The sequence below is a fragment of the Dipodomys spectabilis genome, unplaced genomic scaffold (genome assembly GCF_019054845.1).
Source record: "Dipodomys spectabilis isolate Male_0828 unplaced genomic scaffold, ASM1905484v1 ptg000091l, whole genome shotgun sequence".
NCBI lineage: Eukaryota > Metazoa > Chordata > Mammalia > Rodentia > Heteromyidae > Dipodomys > Dipodomys spectabilis.
The window spans coordinates 2,389,659-2,411,263 of NW_024870768.1; the positions used below are offsets into that span (position 1 = coordinate 2,389,659).

Sequence of the window (21,605 nt, forward strand, 5' to 3'; positions counted from 1 at the left end):
TTCAAGTCCCCAGTATAGTATACACACACACACACACACACACACACACATACACACACACACACACACACATACACACACAAACACACATGTGCACCCATACACACACACAAAGGAAAGAAATATTGAAGAGAAAAACCAGTATCATTCATCTGTTCACTCATACAACAGATGTAAGTAAATATCTCTTCTGTATCAAGCAGTACATTTTGCTGAGCTTTAGAGAACCTGAGCTGGGTGCCAGTGGCTCACCCTATAATCCTAGCTACTCAAGAGGCTGAGATCTGAGAATTGACTAGCAAAAAATCCAGAAGTAGAGCTGTGGCTCCAGAAGGAAAAAAAATAAGGGGCAGCACCTAGGCCCTGACAAGTCCCAGTACTAGAACGAAAATAAATGAGAGAGAACCTGGACCTGCACCCATTCATTGAGGGAAGAATAAGGAATAAGTAGTTGCCATCTGGTGGGAGAAAGAAAGGAACCAGGCCTGCTGTCAGATCTCAATGCTTATACAGATCTGATGGGATAGTGTACTAGTTGTCTATTGTAAAACAAACCCTCAAATTTAATAGCTTATCCTTTGAGCTGGACACTAGTGGCTCATGCTTGTAATCCTAGCTACTCAGGAAGCTGAGATCTGAGGATCGTGATTTAAAGGCAGCCTGGACAGGAAAGACTATAAGACTCCTATCTCCAGTCAATCACCAAAAATAGTGCTGTGGCTCAAGTGGTAGAACTTCAGCTTTAAGCAAAAAATAAGGCTCATGGGGCTGGGAAGGTGGCTCAGTGGTAGAGCGCTTGCCTTGCATGCTCAAGGCCCTGGGTTCGATTCCTCAGCACCACATAAGCAAAAAGAAAAAAGCCGGAAGTGGTGCTGTGACTCAAGTGGTAGAGCACTAGCCTTGAGCTGAAGAGCTGAGGGACAGTGCCCAGGCCCAGAGTTCAGGCCCCACGACCGGACCCCCCCAAAAAAAAAAATAAGGCTCATGGATAGTACCTAGGCCCTAAGTCCAAGCCCCAGTAGCAGCACACACACACATTAAAAAATAAAAAGAAAACTCACCCTCAACATGGAGCTTAAACAACAAACATGTATTATGTTCTGTAGTTTTTAAAGGCTCAGAAGCTGGGAGGGGCCTGGTTGAATGGCTCTCACCTAAGTTCTCTTGGAAGGCAGTGATCAAGCTGTAGGGGTAGGACTACAGTCTCTAAAGACAGAGCTGGGGTTGACAAATCTGATCGCAAGTTTGTTCACTCAGCTATTGTTATGATTCAGTACCTCACTATGTAGATCCCTCCCTAAGACTGCTCACAGCATGGCTTCTACCAGAGGAGGGATCTGAGGAAGTACAAACCACAGAGAGCTCTCAAAACAGAAGCTGCAATATTTGCCAATCTAATCCCAGAAGTGACAAAGCTTCACTTCTACCGTGTGCTTTGACCATTACATAGTTCAAGTCTGATATAATTTGCTCCCCAAGAAAATGCATACAGGTAGGCAGGATCATTAAGGACCAGTTTGGAAGCTAAATACTACAAGGAGGCAAAGTTTTCCTAGCCATGGGCCACATTCACAAAACTAAATATTATGCACTTCCTAAGATAGAAACACATAGATTGATCTGGGAGCCCAGACTTTTGGGATTCCCTTGGGGAACATGGCAGATGCAGCAAAAATGTGACTTAAATCAGGGAGAAGATAATGTATGGCTTTTCCTCCCAGTTCCTGTGAGCTCACCATGGTTACCTAGGAGCTAAGTGCTAAATCATAAAGGACATGTCAGGAGTCGTGGGGTGGGGGGAAAGAACATCTTGGCTGACCCTCCAGGAAGATTCCCCACTTCCCTTCTTCCCACCCTTTTTCCATTCTTCTCTTCTTCTTTCCTCCCCTTCTTCCCTTCCCTCCGCCCCTTCCCCTCTGTGTAGGTAAAGTCACTGGCTGAATCTATCGACGAGGCCTTGAACTGCCACCCATCAGGGTCAATGTCTGAGGAAGCAGGCTCATCTCAACTGGAGAAGCGGGAATCAAAGGAACAGCAAGAAGACAGCTCAGCCACATCTTTCAGTGATCTTCCCCTCTACCTGGATGACCCAGTTCCCCCACCATCCCCTGAACGACTTCCTAGTGCAGAGCCTCCACCCCAGAGCCGACCTGAGTTCTGGGCACCAGCCCCACTCCCGCCAGTTCCTCCATCAGTGCCATCAGGGACTCGGGAAGATGGTGGCCGCGAGGAAGGCACTCGTAGGGGTCCTGGGTGCTTGGAGTGCCGGGATTTCCGGCTGCGAGCTGCCCACCTTCCCCTGCTTACCATTGAGCCTCCTAGTGACAGCTCCGTGGACCTGAGTGACCGCTCAGATCGCGGCTCTGTCCACCGCCAGCTAGTATATGAGGCTGATGGCTGCAGCCCGCATGGGACCCTAAAACACAAGGGGCCACCAGGCAGGGCCCCAATCCCACATCGCCACTACCCAGCCCCTGAGGGCCCAGCTCCAGCCCCACCAGGGCCCCTGCCACCAGCCCCCAACAGTGGCACTGGGCCCAGTGGTGTGGCTGGGGGTCGGAGGCTGGGGAAGTGTGAGGCTGCAGGCGAAAACTCTGATGGTGGAGATAATGAGAGCCTGGAGAGTTCTAGCAATTCCAATGAAACCATCAACTGCAGCTCTGGCTCCTCTTCTCGAGACAGCCTGAGGGAGCCTCCAGCCACTGGCCTGTGCAAACAGACCTACCAGCGTGAGACCAGGCATAGCTGGGATTCGCCAGCCTTCAACAACGATGTGGTACAGAGACGGCATTACAGAATTGGCTTGAACCTCTTCAATAAGTATGTGTTTCCCATCCAAGTCTCCTCCTCACCCCTTCCCGTTCTGCACGGGTACTTTGTTCGTAGTGACTCTGGTTCTGCCACTCTCTCATTTGGTGGAATAGGTGTTTCTTCAGCTGCTCAAGGTGATAGAAGTTGGGCATGGTAGTGCATACTTATAATCTCAGCACTTGGAAGGCAGAAGTAGGCCTGGGCTACACAGTGAGACTCTTGTCTCCAAGACAAAACAAAACAGGCTGGCAGAGTTAGAGACCCCCAAACACACCTGGATTAGGGTTCTATCCTAGGTTAGGACTGCTGTTATCTCCAACTAACTGCTGCTGTCTGGACAAGGTGTTCCCATTAAATGTATTCTGAGCCTCATCTCCTCTACCTCCCTTTTTTGGAGGGGAGATCATCTGTGAGTATACAGAACCCTAGTCTGCCATTCACTGCATAGCTCTGAGCATGTTCTCCTAAAACTGCAACTTTCTCATCTATTGGGTGTTTGAGAGGTGTTAAGGGGCAGGGTTGTGTGTCAGACTACTAAGTGACTGCCATTGAGCTCCTTCTAGGTGTCTGGTCTTCTTCCAGGTACTTAGGAATAGCGTGAGAGTGTGGCATTTGATTAGAAAATAATTAGAAAACATTAGATGTAATTAGAAAACATTCGATGTAATGGAAGACATTAGATGTAATGCCTTACATCTCCATAGTTGATTAAACACTGCCACCTATATTCAGTTCTCACTTGGCAAAGTGGTAGTAATGTCTCAAATTGGTAAATAAGGAACTGAGACCAGAGAAGTAAAGGGATTGCTCAAAATTCATACAGTTAGGGATCTGAGTCTTCTATAACACCAAAGTCTCTCCCAAATTTTAGCTTCATAGGGTCCAAAGGTTCTGGAGCACTAAATGCAAGATAGCTGCAATCTAGATTTTGGCTTAGGGAGTCTCTTGTATATGGACATCCTCACAGAGACTGGGCAGGACATGGAATAAAGAAACCTCTTCACAGCCAGGTGCTAGTGGTTTATACCTGTTATCCTAGCTACTCAGGAGGCTGAGATATGTGGTTTGAAGCCAACCTGGGCAGAAAAACCTAAGAAATTCTTTTCTCCAATCATCCAGCAAAATACCCAAAGTGGAGGTGTGTCTCAAGTGGTCAAGTACCAGCCTTGACTGAAAAAGCTAAGCAAGAGCCTGAGTTCAAGTCCCAGTCCCAGTCCACACACATGCACACACACAAGTAACCACTTCTGCCTTGAGGATTGGGGACTCAGAAAGATGACCTTGGTACTTGCTTGGAATAGCAAAAGTCCTGGCTCTAATCAGATACTGATGTTGTGTGGCTCCAGTGAAAGAGGCAGTTAGAATGAAGATACCTTGGAATTTTGAAGTTCTGTGAAATGGGCCAGTAGCTTCTCCCTGAGTCCTAGTTTTTCATATACCAGGAAAGGATTGGACCATATAGATCCAAGATCCTTGATTCTCTGAAACCATGAATAGGAGGGCCTAAAATTAATTCTACAAATGGGACAGAAGGCACAGTTCCAGGAAGACAGTCATCTCATCTACCTCCTCTCTTTCTGCAGGAAGCCGGAGAAGGGTATCCAGTATTTGATCGAGCGAGGTTTCCTGTCAGACACACCAGTGGGAGTGGCTCACTTCATCCTGGAGAGGAAAGGCCTGAGCCGACAGATGATAGGGGAATTCCTAGGAAACCGGCAGAAGCAGTTCAACAGAGATGTACTAGAGTGAGAACCCCAACACTGGGCATGCAGACCAGAGATTTCTGAAGGAAGGCAGGAGGGAAGAGGGAGCAGCCTGTCCTTTCTGCTCAGATAAATGGACAGGATAAACAAAGTCTCCTGCTTCCATACCCTTCTGTCCCAAAGGGATCAGATCTCCCCAGATTCTATTCTTGAAGTCTTCTGGCAGGGCCTGCTCATGCTATAGCCTGTTTGGGGTCTCAGTGTTCCCATCTCTGAAATGAAGGGACTGCTGGAAAGGATCCTATATGACCACACATTTTGAGGGATAGTTTCTAACACTCTTTCCTCATATATGCTTGTTTGAGCCATGGGTCCTGGTTTTGAAAATCTTACCAGTGGGGAAGTCAGGCCATTTGAACAGGTCTGGGTGGGTTGGAGGTCTCTACAGAGGAATTGAGTGGTGTGCCTCCTTTTTTGCTCTTCAGCTGTGTAGTAGATGAGATGGATTTTTCTTCTATGGATTTGGATGATGCACTCCGGAAATTCCAGTCCCATATTCGGGTACAGGGTGAGGCCCAGAAAGTAGAACGACTCATCGAAGCTTTCAGGTGTGCTTGCTTCTCTACTCCTAAAACTATCCCTTTACTTTGGGGACCCATGTAGTTAGTATATGTCTTCAGGTCACTTCTTTTCCTTTTTTTTTTTTTTTTTTTGGGTCCAGTCATGGGGCCTGAACTCTGGGCCTGGGCGCTGTCCCTCAGCTCTTCAGCTCAAGGCTAGCGCTCTACCACTTGAGCCACAGCGCCACTTTTGGCTTTTTTCTTTTTGCTTATGTGGTGCTGAGGAATCGAACCCAGGGCCTCAGGCATGCGAGGCAAGCGCTCTACCACTGAGCCACCTTCCCAGCCCCTTCAGGTCACTTCTTTGTGCTTGCTTCATACTTTTCTTACTGTAAAATAGAAATGATACATCCTGTCTTGCAAGGCAGTTTGTAAGGATCAGAGGTAGTGAATATAAAGTAGCTAGGTCCAGCATATAGGCTGGGCATTTAACAACTGACAACAATATCAGCATTAAAAGCTAACATCCACAGTGGTAGAGCACTTGCCTCTCATGTGCATGAAGTCCAGGTTCTATTCCCAATACAGAAGGGGAGAAAAATGTTAGCCTTCATGGAACATTTATTAAGTACTAAGTGCCCAGCTGGGCATCTTACATGATTTTTTCACTAAATACTTATAAGATAGATGCTTCTCTTATTCCCACTTTCATGTGACAGATCTGAAGTTCAGAGACATTAGGTAACTTGCCCAGGGTCACAGTGAATAAAGTATAACCAGGATTTGAACTCAAGTATGTCTGACTCCATGGTCCATCCTAGACATTATACTCTACTGCAGAGCCTTTGAGAATCAGACAGACCTGAGTCTAGATCCTGCTTCACCTCTGAATATTTAGATGAGAAACAAAGAAGTTTCTGAGAACTCCTCCCCCTGCCCCCCACTTGCTTCACTACTCACCAGCTCTATTACCTTGGGCAAGTTACCTCACTACCTTGAACCTTAGTGATTTCAGGTGTAAAAGGTATGGCTCAGTAGTAGAGCACATGCTAGATTCAATTTTCAGCACTACAAAAAAGAAGGGGGGGCTGGGAAGGTGGCTCCGTGGTAGAGCACTTGCCTTGCATGCATGAGGCCATGGGTTCTATTCCTCAGCACCACATAAGCAAAAAAAAAGCTGGAAGTGGCGCTGTGGCTCAAGTGGTAGAGCGCTAGCTTTGAGCTGAAGAGCTGAAGGACAGTGCCCAGACCCAGAGTTCAGGCCCCATGACGGGACCCCAAAAAAAAAAAAAGAAGACTTGGTTTCATGGGCTGGGAAGGTGGCTCAGTGGTAGAGCTTGCCTTGCATGCATGAGGCCCTGGGTTCGATTTCCCAGCACCACATAAGCAAAAAGAAAAAAGCCAAAAGTGGCGCTATGGCTCAAGTGGTAGAGTGCTATCCTTGAGCTGAAGAGCTGAGGGACAGCGCCCAGGCCCAGAGTTCAGGCCCCACGACCGGACCAAAAAAAAAAAAGAAAGAAGAAAAAAAATAGATATCTTGAAGCATTATAATAGGATCCTATGAGACACCACACAATTCTACTAGGAAAGCTCCAAAAAGGTAATGATTATGATATTTACCTGTGAATCTTGGGGAAAGTGATTGTGATATTTACCTGTGAATCTTGGGGAAACTGAAGAGAACAGACACAGAGGGCTAAGAGACTATTTCCCAAAAGAAAGGATTGGTTGCACCACACTGGGTGATGGACAGACAAAAATGGCTGGTACTTGAATCAGTATTTGAATCCTCTTGCCCTGTAGCCAGCGGTACTGTGTCTGTAACCCAGCCCTTGTGCGCCAGTTCCGGAACCCAGACACAATCTTCATCCTGGCTTTTGCCATCATTCTCCTCAACACTGACATGTACAGTCCCAGCGTGAAGGCTGAACGCAAGATGAAACTGGATGACTTCATCAAGAACTTAAGAGGTGACTAGAATTTCCCATTGGCTTATCTGCCCATCACCTTGTGGTGGGTGGAGTGGAAGTGAGGGGAGGATGGAGATCCCAGCTCTTCTTGAAAATTAACCTAGGGTGCTATGGTTTCCTTCCAAAGCTGGATATCCCCAAGACATTAATTTATAAATTCACTTAAATAGTTATTTGTGGGACTGGGGGTGTCCCTCACAGGCAGTGTACTGGCCTAGCACATGCAAGGCCCTGGGTTTAGTCACCATCACTGAAAAAAATAAAGGCATTTGCTCATCCATACACTGAATATTTACCAAATGTCTAACATGTATCAGTCATCTAGGTCCTTCATGGAACCTTCATGGAACATTTATTAAGTACTAGGTGCCCAGCTTGGCATCTTACATGATTTTTTTCACTAAGTACTCAAAAATACTTATAAGATAAGTACTTCTATTATTCCCACTTATGTTCCCAATTATGGCAACAAACTTGATATATAACAGTCCTGGCTCTCTTATATCTCTTTCCTAAGTCATGCCCTCAACCATTCCACACCCCTTCTTTCCTTCTCTTTCTTATTTATGTCCATAAGGATTCATTGAATCATTTCATTCATGTATTCATTTATTTGCTAAGCCAACCAACCACCCAGCCCATGGACACTTTATTGGGTACTTAATATGTGCCAGCTTCTATGATAGGTGCCATGGACAATGGAGAGGATTCTACCATAGTCCCTTCTCCGAGAGAGCCCCCAGCTTGTGGGAGAGTCTGACTTGTAGTGTCAGAATAGCCAGAATGTCAGAGGGGTGTAAGTACACTCAAACCTCTGAAGAGGAAGAACCCATCTCCCCCCTGGAGGAATTTTATTTTTGAGGTGAGCCCTGGGGCCAGGGGTAAGCTGACTAGAGAAGGTTTTCCTAGCTGGAATAATAGCAACAAAAGCCCAGAGGGAAGGTAACGTGAAGTTGTTTAGAGAACGATTGGGCTGGGGTTAGAAGATCAGTTGGGAAGGTCAAATGGAAACACTCGCTGAAGGCCTCAATGCCAGATAAAAAGTGTCACTTTGATTTTTTTTTCTCTTAGTTTATTGTATTGATGTCAAGCTCTGCCTCTCACCAAAGAGAACCCTACTAAAAATGGCACAGAAGATTATTTCAAAATAAATGAAAGAGAGAAAAAGAATTGAGAGGAAAGAAAAAAAAGACAAAATTGCTGACCATCAGGATTTACAGTTGGAGGCTTTAAGCTCTCTGGTGGCTAAGATGAAAAGGGCATTGTGGGGAAAATGTTCCTTTAGCACCTGTCTAAAGAGGAGGTGGGTGAGGTATTTCTAAAGGAGAAATCATTTTCTTTAGCAGAAGGTCTAGAGAGAAGAGTGAGTGGGTTTCACTCAGCAGACAGGCAGGAGTGGAGGATGATAGACTTGGGAGGAGGGAGTTAGATCAGTGTCCCATCTGGAGCTGTCTCTAAAATCTTGCCGTTATTCATTCATTTCATTTCCTCTTCCCTGCTGTAAATTTATTTGTGTGTATGTGTATTTGCAATTAGCCCTCCAAGTATGTGGAATCTTTTCAACCCAGGCAGATAGATAGATAGATAGATAGATAGATAGATAGATAGATAGATAGATAGATAGATAGATAGATAGATAGATAGATAGATAGATAATTTGAACAAGCCAGGTGCCAGTGGCTTATATATCTATAACCCTAGCAACTCAAGAAGCTGAAATCTAAGGATCACAGTTCAAAGTCAACCTGGGCGGGAAAGTCCATGAGACTCTTATCTCCCATTAATCACCAAAAAAAGAACCAGAAGCAAAGCTGTGACTCAAGTGATAGAGCTACTATAATCTCAAGCTAGTGCTTGAGGACAGTGCCCAGGCCCTGAGGTCAAACCTAGGACTGGCAGAAAAATATATATTAAAAAAATCTGTCTGTACAATTTGTGCAATATGTACAAATTTTCTTATCATTATTCCCTAAATAATAGCATAACTATGATTTAAATAGCACTAATACAGTAGATGTGATTTAAAGTATATAGAAGGATACCTGTAGGTTATATGCCAGTGCTACTTCATTTTATGTAAGGGTTTGAGGATCCTCAGATTTTGGTATTAATGGGAGATTCATCAATCTTCCATGGAATCAGAAGGATAATTGTGTGTGTGTGAGAGAGAGAGAAAGAGAGAAAGAGACAGAGAGTTGTATATCTTTCCCCCCTCTAGTTACTAAATAAATTAGCAATAAATGAAAGTAATATATGCTTATTTCAGAAATTTGGGACAACAGGGATGTAACAGTATGTGTGTGAGTGTACACACATACGTGTACATACATGCCTGCTAGGCCTGGGACTTGAACACAGGGCCTAGGTGCCCCTACCACTTGAGCCACAGCTCTATTTCTGGCTTTTTAATGGTTAATTAGAGATAAGAGTCTTAAGACTTTCCTACCCAGTCTAGCTATGAAGCACGATCCTCAGATCTTGGCCTTCTGAGTAGCTAGGGTTACAGATGTGAGCCACTGGCACCCAGGATATATGTTTTTAGTATACATAGGAGACCCTGTTTTCGATGCCTAGCTGCCCCCCCCCCCAAATTTTAATATAGAAAGTCAAGGCTGAGGGCATAGCTCAAGTAATAGAGTGCTTGCCTAGCAAATGTGAGAGCCTGAGTTCAAACCCCAATGCTGCTCCCTCAAAATAATAAAATATAGAAAATTAGTAAAAACCTCCCATCTCTCCTTTCTTTTTTGCCAGTACCAGGTTTGAACTCATAGTTTTATTCTTGCTGAGCTTGTTGGATTTGCTGATGTTCCCCTGGGGCTATACCTCCAACTCTTAACTTTTTACTGGTTATTTTAGAGAGTTTTGGATTTTTCTACCTTTGCTGGCTTTGAACCAGGATCCTCAACTCTCATCCTCTTTAGTAGCTAGGATTATAATCGTGAGTCATTGTTGCCTGCAACCATGCTTAGTATTTTGGTATGTTCTAGTTTTTTTTCCATGCATATACAGCTTTTCATACAATTAAGATCACACTAATACCTGTAATCTTAGCTACAAAGGAGGTTGAGATCTGAGGATCCTGGTTTGAAGCCAGACTAAGCAGACAAATCCAAGAGACTTTTTTTTGCGGGGGGAGGGGAAGAGGGTCGGTCATAGGGCTTGAACTCTGGGCCTGGGCAATGTTCCTCTTCAGCTCAAGGCTAGCGCCCTACCACTTGAGCCACAGTGCCATTTCTGGCCTTTTCTCCTTATGTGGTGCTGAGGAATTGAACCCAAGGCCTCATGCATGCAAGGCTAGTACTCTACCACTGAGCCACCTTCTCAGCCCCCAAGAGACTCTTATCTTAGATTAACTTGCAAAATGCTGGAAGTGGAGGTATGGCTTAAGTGGCAGAGAGCCAGCCTTGAGCACAAAAGTTAAGCAAGAGTATGAGGTCCTCAATTCAAAACCCACAAACAGCACAAAATTTTATTCTTGTTAATTAAGAAGGCAAAAAAAGAGTACTCAATTGTCCTAATTATAGTATGTTCTAAGTTGTTTAGATAAAATTTCCACTCTGGGAAATTGGCTATTTTATTGAAGGGCCAATCTTGACTGATGGACTAAGGATACTCACTGCCCCTTGGTCATAACTATAATCATGGTCCATGCCTGGGTATGTGGTATTGGGCAGAACCCCTCCACCCATTCCTCATATTTATATGATATATCACTGTATTATTCCCCCAACACAGGGGTTGACAATGGTGAGGATATCCCCCGGGATCTCCTGGTGGGTATCTACCAGCGCATCCAGGGGCGTGAATTGCGGACCAATGATGACCACGTGTCCCAAGTGCAGGCTGTGGAGCGCATGATTGTTGGCAAGAAACCGGTAAGAGTCATAGGAGGCAGAGGGGCCAGGGTTCTGGTCTGCCCTCCACTGCTGTGTGGTAAGTCACTGTCACTCTCTGAGCTCAGGTTCCCTATACCTGAGAAGTGGAGTGGGTGATTAATGGATTCCCTATCATAGCGGTCATGGAACAGATTATGGGAGATGCTTTATGCAAATGCATCTAGCACATTGCAAGGCCTGTGGTAGATACTATATTAATATTAGCACCCTTCTCATCTCTGGTTTTGCCTGATCAACCCAGGTAAGGAAGCAAGCTGATATAGCTGAGAAACAAAGCAAAGGTACATTTTGGTCAACAAACATTTATAGATGCCTTTCCATAGAGCCCAGATTTTTACTGGGCCCCAGAGATAAAAGATAAGATATGAATCAGACAGTCTCTGTCCTTAGAGGCACCTAAGGACAGGCAAAAACACCAATAACACTTCTTCCTGCTAATCTGGTTTAAGAGAGAGAACAGAAAGAGGGAGAGACTATTTTCAACCTTGAGAATTCAGGGAAGGCTTCTTGGAAGAGATAACTTTGGAATTTGCATTTGATGGAGGAAGGGTGCAGAGCTAGGCAGGAAAGTCATTGCAGACAGAGGGCACTAGAGGTACAGAGCTAGCAAGCAGAAAAAACTTAGGCCTTAGTTGGTTTATACTTTTTGTGTAGCCCAGAGCTGGTGGCTCACGCCTATAATCCTAGCTACTCAGGAGGCTGAGATCTGAGGATCGTGGTTCAAAGCCTGGCAGGGCAAGAAAGTCTGTGACACTCATCTCCAATTAACCACTAGAAAACCAGAAGTGGTGCTGTGGCTCAAGTGGTATAGTGCTAGTGTTGAGCTGAAGAGCTGAGGGACAGTGCCCAGGCCCCCAGTTCAAGACCCACAACCAATCAAAAAAAGAAGGGGGGGGCTTGGAAGGTGGCTCAATGGTAGAGTGCTTGCCTTGCATGCATGAGGCCCTGGGTTGGATCCTCAGTGGCTCAAGTGGTAGAGCGCTAGCCTTGAGCTGAGGAGCTGAGGGACAGTGCTCAGGCCCAGAGATCAGGCCCCACGACCAACCAAAAAAAAACCCAAAAACAAAAAAACTTTTTGTGTGAGAGTGACACGTATTTTTTAGACATATATGCACTTTGTCTTGTGGTCACATGTTAAGCTGATGGATTGGTCTTGCCAATCCCTGTTTCTCCATGCCTGTCCAGGTCCTCTCTCTTCCTCACCGACGACTGGTTTGCTGCTGCCAGCTCTATGAGGTGCCAGATCCAAACCGCCCCCAGAGGCTAGGGTTGCATCAACGGGAGGTCTTCCTCTTCAATGATCTCCTTGTGGTATGGATATTATATGGGAAAGATATAGGAGGGAGAGGAGTGAGCACAGCTGCTAGGTATGGATGTGAAGTATGTTGATTGACATTTGGGTGTGGAGTATGATTTGGTGAAGAGGCTCTGCCATGCCGTCTGCCTGGTCTCCCACAAGGCATAAGCCTTCTTTGTTCCTCCTTTTCCTTACATGTCTATTTGGAGGTAGTAACAGGTATATGGGGGAGGGAAACAAGAAAAAAATATGAGGATGGGAGTGTAAACAGACTTGGAATCTGGGAAGTGATAAGTGATATCACTGTTCACCTCAGTAGCCCAAAGGGTTGGTTAGAGGAGAACGTGTGGTCCTGAGGTCCGTCTGCAATCTTTGAGTGGTCTGATAATGGAAGTCATTCTGAAAACTGAACTTAAGCTAGTCCCCAGTAGCTCACACTTGTAATCCTGGCTATTAAAGAGGCTGAGATCTGGGGATCGTGTTTTAAAGCCAGCCCAGGCAGCAAAGTCCCTTAAACTCTCCAATTGTTGGCTCAGTGGTAGAGTGCTTGCCTTGCATGCATGAAGCCCTGGGTTCGATTCCTCAGCACCACATAAGCAGAAAAAGCTGGAAGTGGCGCTGTGGCTCAAGTGGTAGGGTGCTAGCCTTGAGCTGAAGAGCTGAGGGACAGCACCCAGGCCCAGAGTTCAGCCCCCACAACCGACAAAAAAAAAAGAAAAAGAAAAAGAAAACCGGAAGTGGCGCTGTGAAGTGGTAGAGTGCTATCCTTGAGCTGAAGAGCTCAGGGACAGTGCCCAGGACCAGAGTTCAAGCCCCATGCCTGACCAAAAAGAAAAAGAAAATCAGCTTATGCCAGCTGCTGGTGGTTCCTGCCTGTTATTCTCTAGCTACTCAGGAGGCTCAGATCTGAGGATTGTAGTTTGAAGCCAATCCAGGCAGAAAATGCTATGAGAGTCTTATCCCCAGTTAAACCAATAAAAAAGCTGGAAATGGAGGTATGGCTGAGTGGGAGAGCACTAGCCTTGAGTGAAAAAGCCAAGCAAGAGCTCAAGGCCCTGAGTTCAAGCCTCAGTATCAGTGCACACACATACACCACCAAAAACAACTGAGCTCATCACTGGTACAGAGATGTTGATCTTTTAGGAATGGAATTTCTAGGATTTTACAGATAGAAAGAGACTTTCATGATCTCCTGCACAGCTTCCTAGATGGCTTATGTCACTAGACAGACAGAAAGCTGCCCTCCTCCATAGCAGCCAGTTTCCTTGTCAGGTAGCATGGACTGCTGCAATCTGTCTTCCCTAAGGGTTTCCTCCAATGAGCTGTACTTGACCCTTGAAAACACAAAGCAGAATACTCTCCTTTGGCTCCCAGACAGCTCTTTAGGGACTTGAGGCCAGTAATCCTGTTCGTGCTGTAGTCTTCTCTCCTTCAAGAAAGAATGTCTTAGTTTCAGCACTGTTAACATTTGGAGACAGGCCGGTGCTGGTGGCTCACACCTGTAATCCTTGCTACTCAGGAGGCTGAGCTCTAAGATCACAGTTCAAAGCCAGCCCAGCAGGAAAGGCCGTGAAACTCTTTATCTCCCATAAACAACCAGAAAACGGGAAGTGGTGCAATGGCTCAAGCGCTAGTATTGAGCTAAAGAGCTGAGGGACAGGGCTCAGGCCCAGAGTTCAAGCCCCATGATGGACCAAAAAAAAAAAACCAAACCATTTAGAGACAGACCACTCTCTCTTGCAGGGGCCTGTCTTAGGCATTGCAGAATGTTTAACATCATCCTTATCTCTACCTACTAGATGTTAGTAGCAGCCCTTCAACCAACAATCTGTTGAGAGAGAGGGATATAGAGAGATTTTTCAGGAAAAAATGTCTTTTCCAAACATCGCTCACTGTCTTGCAGGGGGAGGGCACAAAATGGCTTTCAGTTGAGAATCACTACTTTAGACAAAGCATGCATTTTACACACACACACACACACATGCACGCATGCATGCACGCACGCATGCACGCACGCCCACCCCCCTCTCTGAGCTTTAGTTGTCTGCTCTTTGAAATGGGGCTAAGCTCAAACTCAGACAAACAAGTAGCATATGTTTTCTCCATATATGGAAGCTAGGTCTAAAATACATTGAAATATGATAAATCAGCTGGGCGCCAGTAGCTCACGCCTGTAATCCTAGCTACTCAGGAGGCTGAGGTCTGAGGATCACGGTCAAAGCTAGGGCAGGAAAGTCCGTGAGATTCTTTCTTATCTCCAATAAACCACTCAGCCAGAAGTGGTGCTGTGGCTTAAGTGGTAGAGCGCTAGCCTTAAGCTAAAGAGCTGAGGGACAGTGCCCAGGCCCAGAGTTCAAGCCCTACAACCAACAACAATAACAAAAAGAAATATGATAAATCATACAGGACAATAGGCATTCACACACAGTGAGATCAAAGGAGGAAATTTAGTGGAGGAACACAAGGCAGAATGCTTATGTGCCTCTGATCATAAAAAATAATATATTGAGGGCTGGGAAGGTGGCTCAGCGGTAGAGTGCTTGCCTTGCATGCATGAGGCCCTGGGTTCGACTCCTCAGCACCATATAAGCAGAAAAAGCTGGAAGTGGTGCTGTGGCTCAAGTGGTAGAGCTGAGGGACAGAGCCCAGGCCCAGAGTTCAGGCCCCACGACCGGCAAAAAAAAAAAAAAAAAAAAAAAAATATATTGAGAGCCGGTTGCTGGTGGCTCACGCCTATATTCCTAGCTACTCAGGAGGCTGAGATATGAGGATCGCAGTTCAAAGCCAGCCTGTGCAGGAAAGTCTGTGAGACTCTTATCTCCAATAAACCACTAGAAAACCAGAAGTGGCACTGTGGCTCAAGCGGTAGAACGTTCGCCTTGAGCTGAAGAGCACAGGGACAGCGCCCAAGCCCAGAGTTCAAGCCTTGCCACAGACCAAAAAATAAAATAAAAAATATATATAGAGATATAAATGAATCCCAGGAAATGGAAACAAGTAGTTTGGGGGGTTGTTTTCTTCCTTCCTTCCTTCCTTCCTTTCTTTCTTTTTCTTTTTGCCTTGTTTTGTTCATTTATCTGTCTTTGGGAGGGTAAGGGTTGGGTCACAGAAATGGAGGAAGAAAGAATGTAGAAATACACATTGGTACTAAGTAGGCATTATGTTGAAAATGAACTATACAACTTGTGGGTGGGGATGGGAGGGCAAAACTGGGAGAGAGCGAAGAAAGGGGTGCCATTGTCCAAAATGAAATTTACTCATTACCTGACTTATGAAACTGTAACTCCTCTGTTCATAACATTTTTTTTGCCTGTCCTGGGGCTTGAACTCAGGGCCTGGACACTGATCTTCTTTTTGCTCAAGGCTAGCACTCTACCACTTGAGCCATAGCACCACTTCCAGCTTTTTCTGTTTATATGGTACTGAGGAATCAAGCCCAGGGCTTCATGCATGTTAGGCAAGCACTCTACCACTAAGCCACACTCCAGCCCCTGTATATCACCTTTCTAGTAATAATAAAATATTTTTTAAGAGAAATGAGCTTAACCCATATTTCCTAGGGTGGTAAAGTTGAAATGAGAGGTCATATGTGGAATAGCCTTACATCTTAAGATGTATCTGGTCCACACATGCCTAGACAGTGTTAGATACTCCTCATGGACTGACACCTCTGTATGTCCAGATCTATCTTAGAAACTAGATATAAGAAGATGAATCATTTTGTTAAATAGCAACTTCTTTGTACAACTACTTAAAGACAATAATACTAAAAATAAGTATGTTCTAACTCACAATAAAAAAAAAAATGATGAGGGGTTGGGAAGTTGGCTCAGTGGTAAAGCACTTGCCTTGCATGCCTGAGGCCCTGGGTTTGATTCCTCAGCACCACATAAGCAAAAAGAAAAAAGCCGGAAGTGGCGCTGTGGCTCAAGTGGTAGAGCGCTAGCCTTGAGCTGAAGAGCTGAGGGACAGTGCCTAGGCCCAGAGTTCAGGCCCCGCGACTGGACCCAAAAAAAAAAGATGAATAAGCCAGGCACCAGTGGCTCATGCCTGTAATCCTAACTACTTAGGAGGCTGAGATCTGAGAATCACGGTTCAAAGCCAGCCTGGACAAGAAAGTCCATGCTCAAGTGATAGAGCGTTGGCCTTGAGCTGAAGAGGTGAGGGACAGCGCCCAGGCCCAGAGTTCAAGCCCCACAACCAACAAAAGAAAGTCACTTACAGATTGTCCACACCTATTTTAATGAGAGTCCAGAGTGCCTAAGTACTTTGTAGAGACTTGGGTTGTTGACAGAAAGACTTGTTCATCTTATATAGGCTAGGCAGTGGTTGCTGTTCTTTTTTCTCTCTTCATGAGCAAGAGAACCTGAAAATCAAAGGCCTGCCCTTGAGGCTAGCAGGAGGCAATCATATACTCAGACTACCATGGAGTCAAGCAAAGGAGGAAGGTATCGGCACTCTGGAAACTTAGAAAGAGGAAACAAAACTCTGTGTGAGGTGGTAGGGGAGCAGTGTTCAGGTTGTGGAGGGAGCAGTATTCAGTTTATTCCTGTGAAAATTACAAAGGCTTGTGTATCATTGTGACATCAGGCATCGTGACATCAAGAATTTGCATCTTCTTCTGTTTCTCCTGTTCTGTTCCCCAAGCTTCAGTTCTCCCCAATGTACACGTGTGTGTGTGTGTGTGCGTGTGTGCGTGTGTGTGTGTGTGTGTGTGTGTGTGTGTGTGTGTCTGATTTGGGCATAGGAGGGAGAGTGGTTAGGAGAAATTGTACCACATGGAAATTCCCTTCCCCAAACCCTGCTTCTTGTTTTTTTTCCCCCCCACCCTTGCCAAAGGTCACCAAAATTTTCCAGAAGAAGAAGATCTTGGTGACGTACAGCTTCCGTCAGTCCTTTCCCCTGGTGGAAATGCACATGCAGCTCTTCCAGAATTCATGTGAGTCCTTTCCTAGCATCCCAGGATCGGACCTGGGATGGGGCCCTAAGGACTGGGCACCAAGTCTACTTGGTCTCAGGATGAAGATCAGACTAAGATGGACTGAGACTGGGCTCTGGCCCTGGGGAAGAGGAAGGAACCACTGTGTTTGTGTGTTCCCTGGTGGGCCAAAGAGATGGTAATCACATTATGTTCTGAAGTATGGAACACAGAGGAATATGAATGGGTAACATTCGGGACAAAAAAGCATTATGAGCATAGGCAGGGGGCAAAGGAAAGTTTCTAAAAAGCAGTGCAGAATTGGGTTTGCTTTTACATCCTAGAGTATAAAGAGTAAGACGAACATGACTGCTAGGATTTGAGGACCAAAGGGAAACCACTGAAGATGCATGAGTTGAAAAAAGGCAGATCAAGCTGGGAGCCAATGGCTCATGCCTATCACCCTGGTTGCTCAAGAGGCTGAGATCTGAGAATCACTGTTTCAAGCCAACCTGGGCAGCAAAGTCCATGAGACTCTTAATCTCCATTTAATGAGCAAAATCCAGAAGTGGAGCTGTGGCTTAGGTGGTAGAATACCATCCTTGAGTGAAAAAGCTAAGGGATAGTACCTAGGCCTGAGTTCAAGCCCCAGTACTGGCATGTGTGCCTGCGCGCACGCGTGCGCGCACACACACACACACACACACACACACACACAACACACACACACACACACACACACAGCAGAGCAAAGTTGGATACTTGAAAGACTATTTCCAAGTCAGGTATAGTAGTACTCACCCACAGTCCCAGCTCTTGGGAAACTGAGGTAGAAAGACCCCAGGGGTTCAAGACCTGCCTAGGCAACATGGTAAGTCCCTGGAGAGAGAGAGGGAGAGATGGGGAGGGAGGAGGAGATAAAGAGGGAAGGAGGAGGCTGGGAAGGTGGCTCAGTGGTAGAGTGCTTGCCTTGCATGCATGAGGCCCTGGGTTCGATTCCTCAGCACCACATAAGCAGAAAAAAAAAGCCGGAAGTGGTACTGTGACTCAAGTGGTAGAGTGCTAGCCTTGAGCTGAAGGGCTGAAGGACAGCGCCTAGGCCCAGAGTTCAGGCCCCACGATCGGACCAAAAAAAAAAGAGGGAAGGAGGGGAGAGAGAGAGTGTTTATGGCTCATGCCCATAATCCCAGCTGCTTAGGGGGCTGAAATCTGAGGATTGAGATTTGAAGCTAAACTGAGGAGCTAAATCCGTGAGACTTTTATCTCCAGTTAGCCACTAGAAAGCTAGAAGTGGAGCTGTGTGGCTCAAGTGGTAGAGTGTCAGCCTTGAGCAAAAACGTTAATTGACAGTGCCCAGGTCCTGAGATCAAACCCCTGTACTAGCAGAGAGAGACAGAGACAGAAAGACAGAGGGGGGAGGGTGGGAGGGAGAGAGAGAAAGAGGGAGGAGAGATATTGAAAGACAGACAGACAGACAGACAGACACACACACACACACACACACACACACACACACATACACATAATTTCTCATTTAAGCCACCTTGCTTTAGTCCTGACAGAGGCCCCCCAACATGACCTGTCCCTTCCCTTTGTCCACAGATTACCAGTTTGGAATAAAGTTACTATCTGCAGTACCTGGTGGGGAACGCAAAGTCCTCATCATTTTCAATGCCCCCAGCCTCCAGGACCGGCTACGCTTCACTTCTGACTTGCGCGAGTCCATTGCCGAGGTGCAAGAGATGGAGAAATATCGTGTGGAGTGTGAGTAGCCCAGCCACATCTTCCTCCTGTCACGATACAGTGCCCAGCAGACACAAAGAATTCTATCTTCTGAGCATCTCAAGAGTTGAGGCTTAACTTGTCCGACCATCCTACCCTCTTTCCAGAAACCCTTCTGCTTGAATACCTTCAATGATAACATTACTTTTCCACCTCAGATTATTATTCCAAGCATTAAGAGTCTGTGCTGTGGCCTCTATACCCAGCCTTCAATCGTGAGCCAACTCGTCCTTCTATTGAAAGGCATCAATAAGGGAGAAGAATCAGGGTGTAGGAGGTAGGACTGTAGTTTCAGACCTCAGGTATGGTCCTTATTGTCTGGGTAAACTGGGGTGAGTTGCCTAGCCCTCCAAACCCCAGTTTCTTCCTACATGAAATTGGAGTTATAAAGATGAAATGAGACCAAGGTAGCCAAGATGTCCTACTATCTCCTTCATGTTCAATAAGTATCATTCTTTGTCTTGCCCTCTCCTCTTCACTCCTCACATATCAGTTCCTTAAGGCATTCCCATTATCACATCCTCTCAGCCCCTTAGAGACTACACAAAGTCATATTGATCATATACATTAGAAAATAGTGATTACATTTCATTTCCAGGCTAAGCAATCTCTGTTAAGTAAGTTGACATTAAGGAGAAAAAGACAGGGCAGAGGCAGCGGGACAGGATCTTTAGTACTTTTCAATTACACAGGATCAGGAGTTTCTGTTGAGCAGACCCTCAGAGACCCTGGAGAAATGCTGAGTGAGGGATTATCATGTCAAGAGGAGGGGAGGGCAATAGAAAGTTTCCAGGATCTCTGTGGGTAAAAAGGAGGCTGGAAGAGCCCAGGCTTGAAGATGAGGCCAACTTGCTTCCACAATATCGGCTTCAACATTCCCAACTCTATGACTCTGGGAAAGCTCCGTGACTTTTCAGATTCTCAGTGTCTTCCTGTACACAATGTGAATATTGTGGACTTGAGAGGGTTCAAGTATGTGTAGTATCCAGGACGTTGCCTGGCGACATAATAAGAGGCTTTGATTTCTGTCGGTTGTATGCTCTTGCCCTTCTGGGAGCCCTCTACTCGGCAGCAAGGTATCTGAGAACTCAGTGAACTCTGCAAAAAACTCGCCCTTCACCTTAGGGTTGATGGGCCTTCCTGTCTTTCCTGAGAAGCATCTGCTGGAAAACTCTTGTTGGAAGAACAGCAGTGTTTGGTGGATGGGGTGGGGAACACTTGGCTACAGTAGGACAAAAGAGGGGAGGAATGTGAGGGTAGAAAGGAGAGGAAAAAGGAAGAAGGAAAGACCAAATAGGAGGGGGGATGCAGGGTGCAGGACATTGCAGTAGAGGCAGTTTGAAGGAAAACAAGTGCTGGTAGTCTAGGAGCAGAATGGGAGCCCTGAAGAAGGAAAGAAGACCTATGGAGGGCTATGATCAGTCAGGTGAGCTCTCACTCCTGTTCCTGACCTGTGTTCCCTATCTTCCCCACTGCTATCCAGCGGAGTTGGAGAAGCAGAAAGGTATGATAAGGCCTAATGCCTCACAGCCGGGAGGAGCCAAGGACTCAGTGAATGGGACACTGGCCCGCAGTAGCCTGGAGGACACTTACGGGGCAGGCGACGGGCTCAAACGGGGAGCACTCAGCAGTTCCCTGCGAGATCTGTCTGATGCAGGTAGGTCTCCTGGGCCCCTACCCTAGCTGGGGAGACGTGGGACCAGGTGTCCTCTCTGCCTCCTATCACTGGCTGCCAGCCTTCCCTGCCACACATGCACGCACCCTGCCTTCACCAGGAGCCCTGGGCACTGTGCCACAGGGGGGCCTGGTAACCAGGTCAGAACAGGTGGAGCCCAGGGTTTGGGCCAGGGAATGTGAAGTGGGGCCATAATCTCAGCCCCTCTTTTCCCTCTTCTGTCTCTCCTTTACCACCTCTCCTCCTTCTCCATCTTTTTCCTCCTCTCTCTCCTCCTTCTCCACCTCTCCTCCCCACCGCCCCCTCTTCAACGGGGGAAAGGGATAAATGGGGTGTCTTTCCCCGGGAGGGGCCCAGGCCTGGTGCCCAGATCTGGAGCCCAGCAGGGTGGGGAGGGGGGGTTGCTGCTCTGACGCTGGGCTCCTTGCTTGTGGGTGCAGGGAAGCGGGGGCGGCGTAACAGCGTGGGATCGCTGGACAGCACCATCGAAGTAAGTGCCAGCTCCTGCCCCACTCATCCTCTGCATGAGCCCTGCCCTGGCCATGGAGCCCCAGAGGAGGAGGGGGCCTGTTGCTTCCCCCTTCTTCCCTACTGGGAACTGTGCAGCTGCCTCTCCCAGCCAACCACTCTCTCCATCTGTCCTCAACTCTTGTCTGTCCTCACTCTGCCTGTCTTTCTGTCTGTCTTCCACTCTCCCATGCCCCTTCTCAGCCCGAAGTAGGGATGCCTTTGGACTTTGGGGTGTGAGAAGCTTTTGTCTCTAAGTCCTGATCTTTTGACCCTAAGCAAGGTCACTCTGCCTCCGTGGGCCCAATGTGTTCCTAGGCTGCAAAACGGGCATGAGGAGGAGCTCCTACTCAGTGTTCCTCTGCCTGCTGAGGCTCTCAGCTGAGGTAGTGGATGTGGCAGCAGAGTTGTCCAGCCTGGGGAGCTCCATGTACCAAGGACAGGACTGCTATTTGCTTTCCATTCTCACCTGGGGATCCCTGTCTC

At 46.7% G+C, this 21,605-nt stretch overlaps 1 protein-coding gene across 3 annotated transcripts in view; it reads left to right on the plus strand.

The window, feature by feature from the left end:
* Positions 1-21,605, plus strand: part of Iqsec2 (IQ motif and Sec7 domain ArfGEF 2) — a 70,128-nt gene that overhangs the window by 46,104 nt on the left and 2,419 nt on the right. For all 3 annotated transcript variants that reach the window (XM_042684903.1, XM_042684902.1, XM_042684901.1), the window contains exons 4-12: positions 1,925-2,820; positions 4,395-4,556; positions 5,000-5,122; positions 6,878-7,044; positions 10,780-10,919; positions 12,126-12,251; positions 17,077-17,176; positions 18,758-18,919; positions 20,421-20,594. In XM_042684903.1, coding sequence (XP_042540837.1) covers positions 1,925-2,820; positions 4,395-4,556; positions 5,000-5,122; positions 6,878-7,044; positions 10,780-10,919; positions 12,126-12,251; positions 17,077-17,176; positions 18,758-18,919; positions 20,421-20,594 — 2,050 coding nt within the window. The remainder of the gene's footprint in view (positions 1-1,924; positions 2,821-4,394; positions 4,557-4,999; positions 5,123-6,877; positions 7,045-10,779; positions 10,920-12,125; positions 12,252-17,076; positions 17,177-18,757; positions 18,920-20,420; positions 20,595-21,605) is intronic.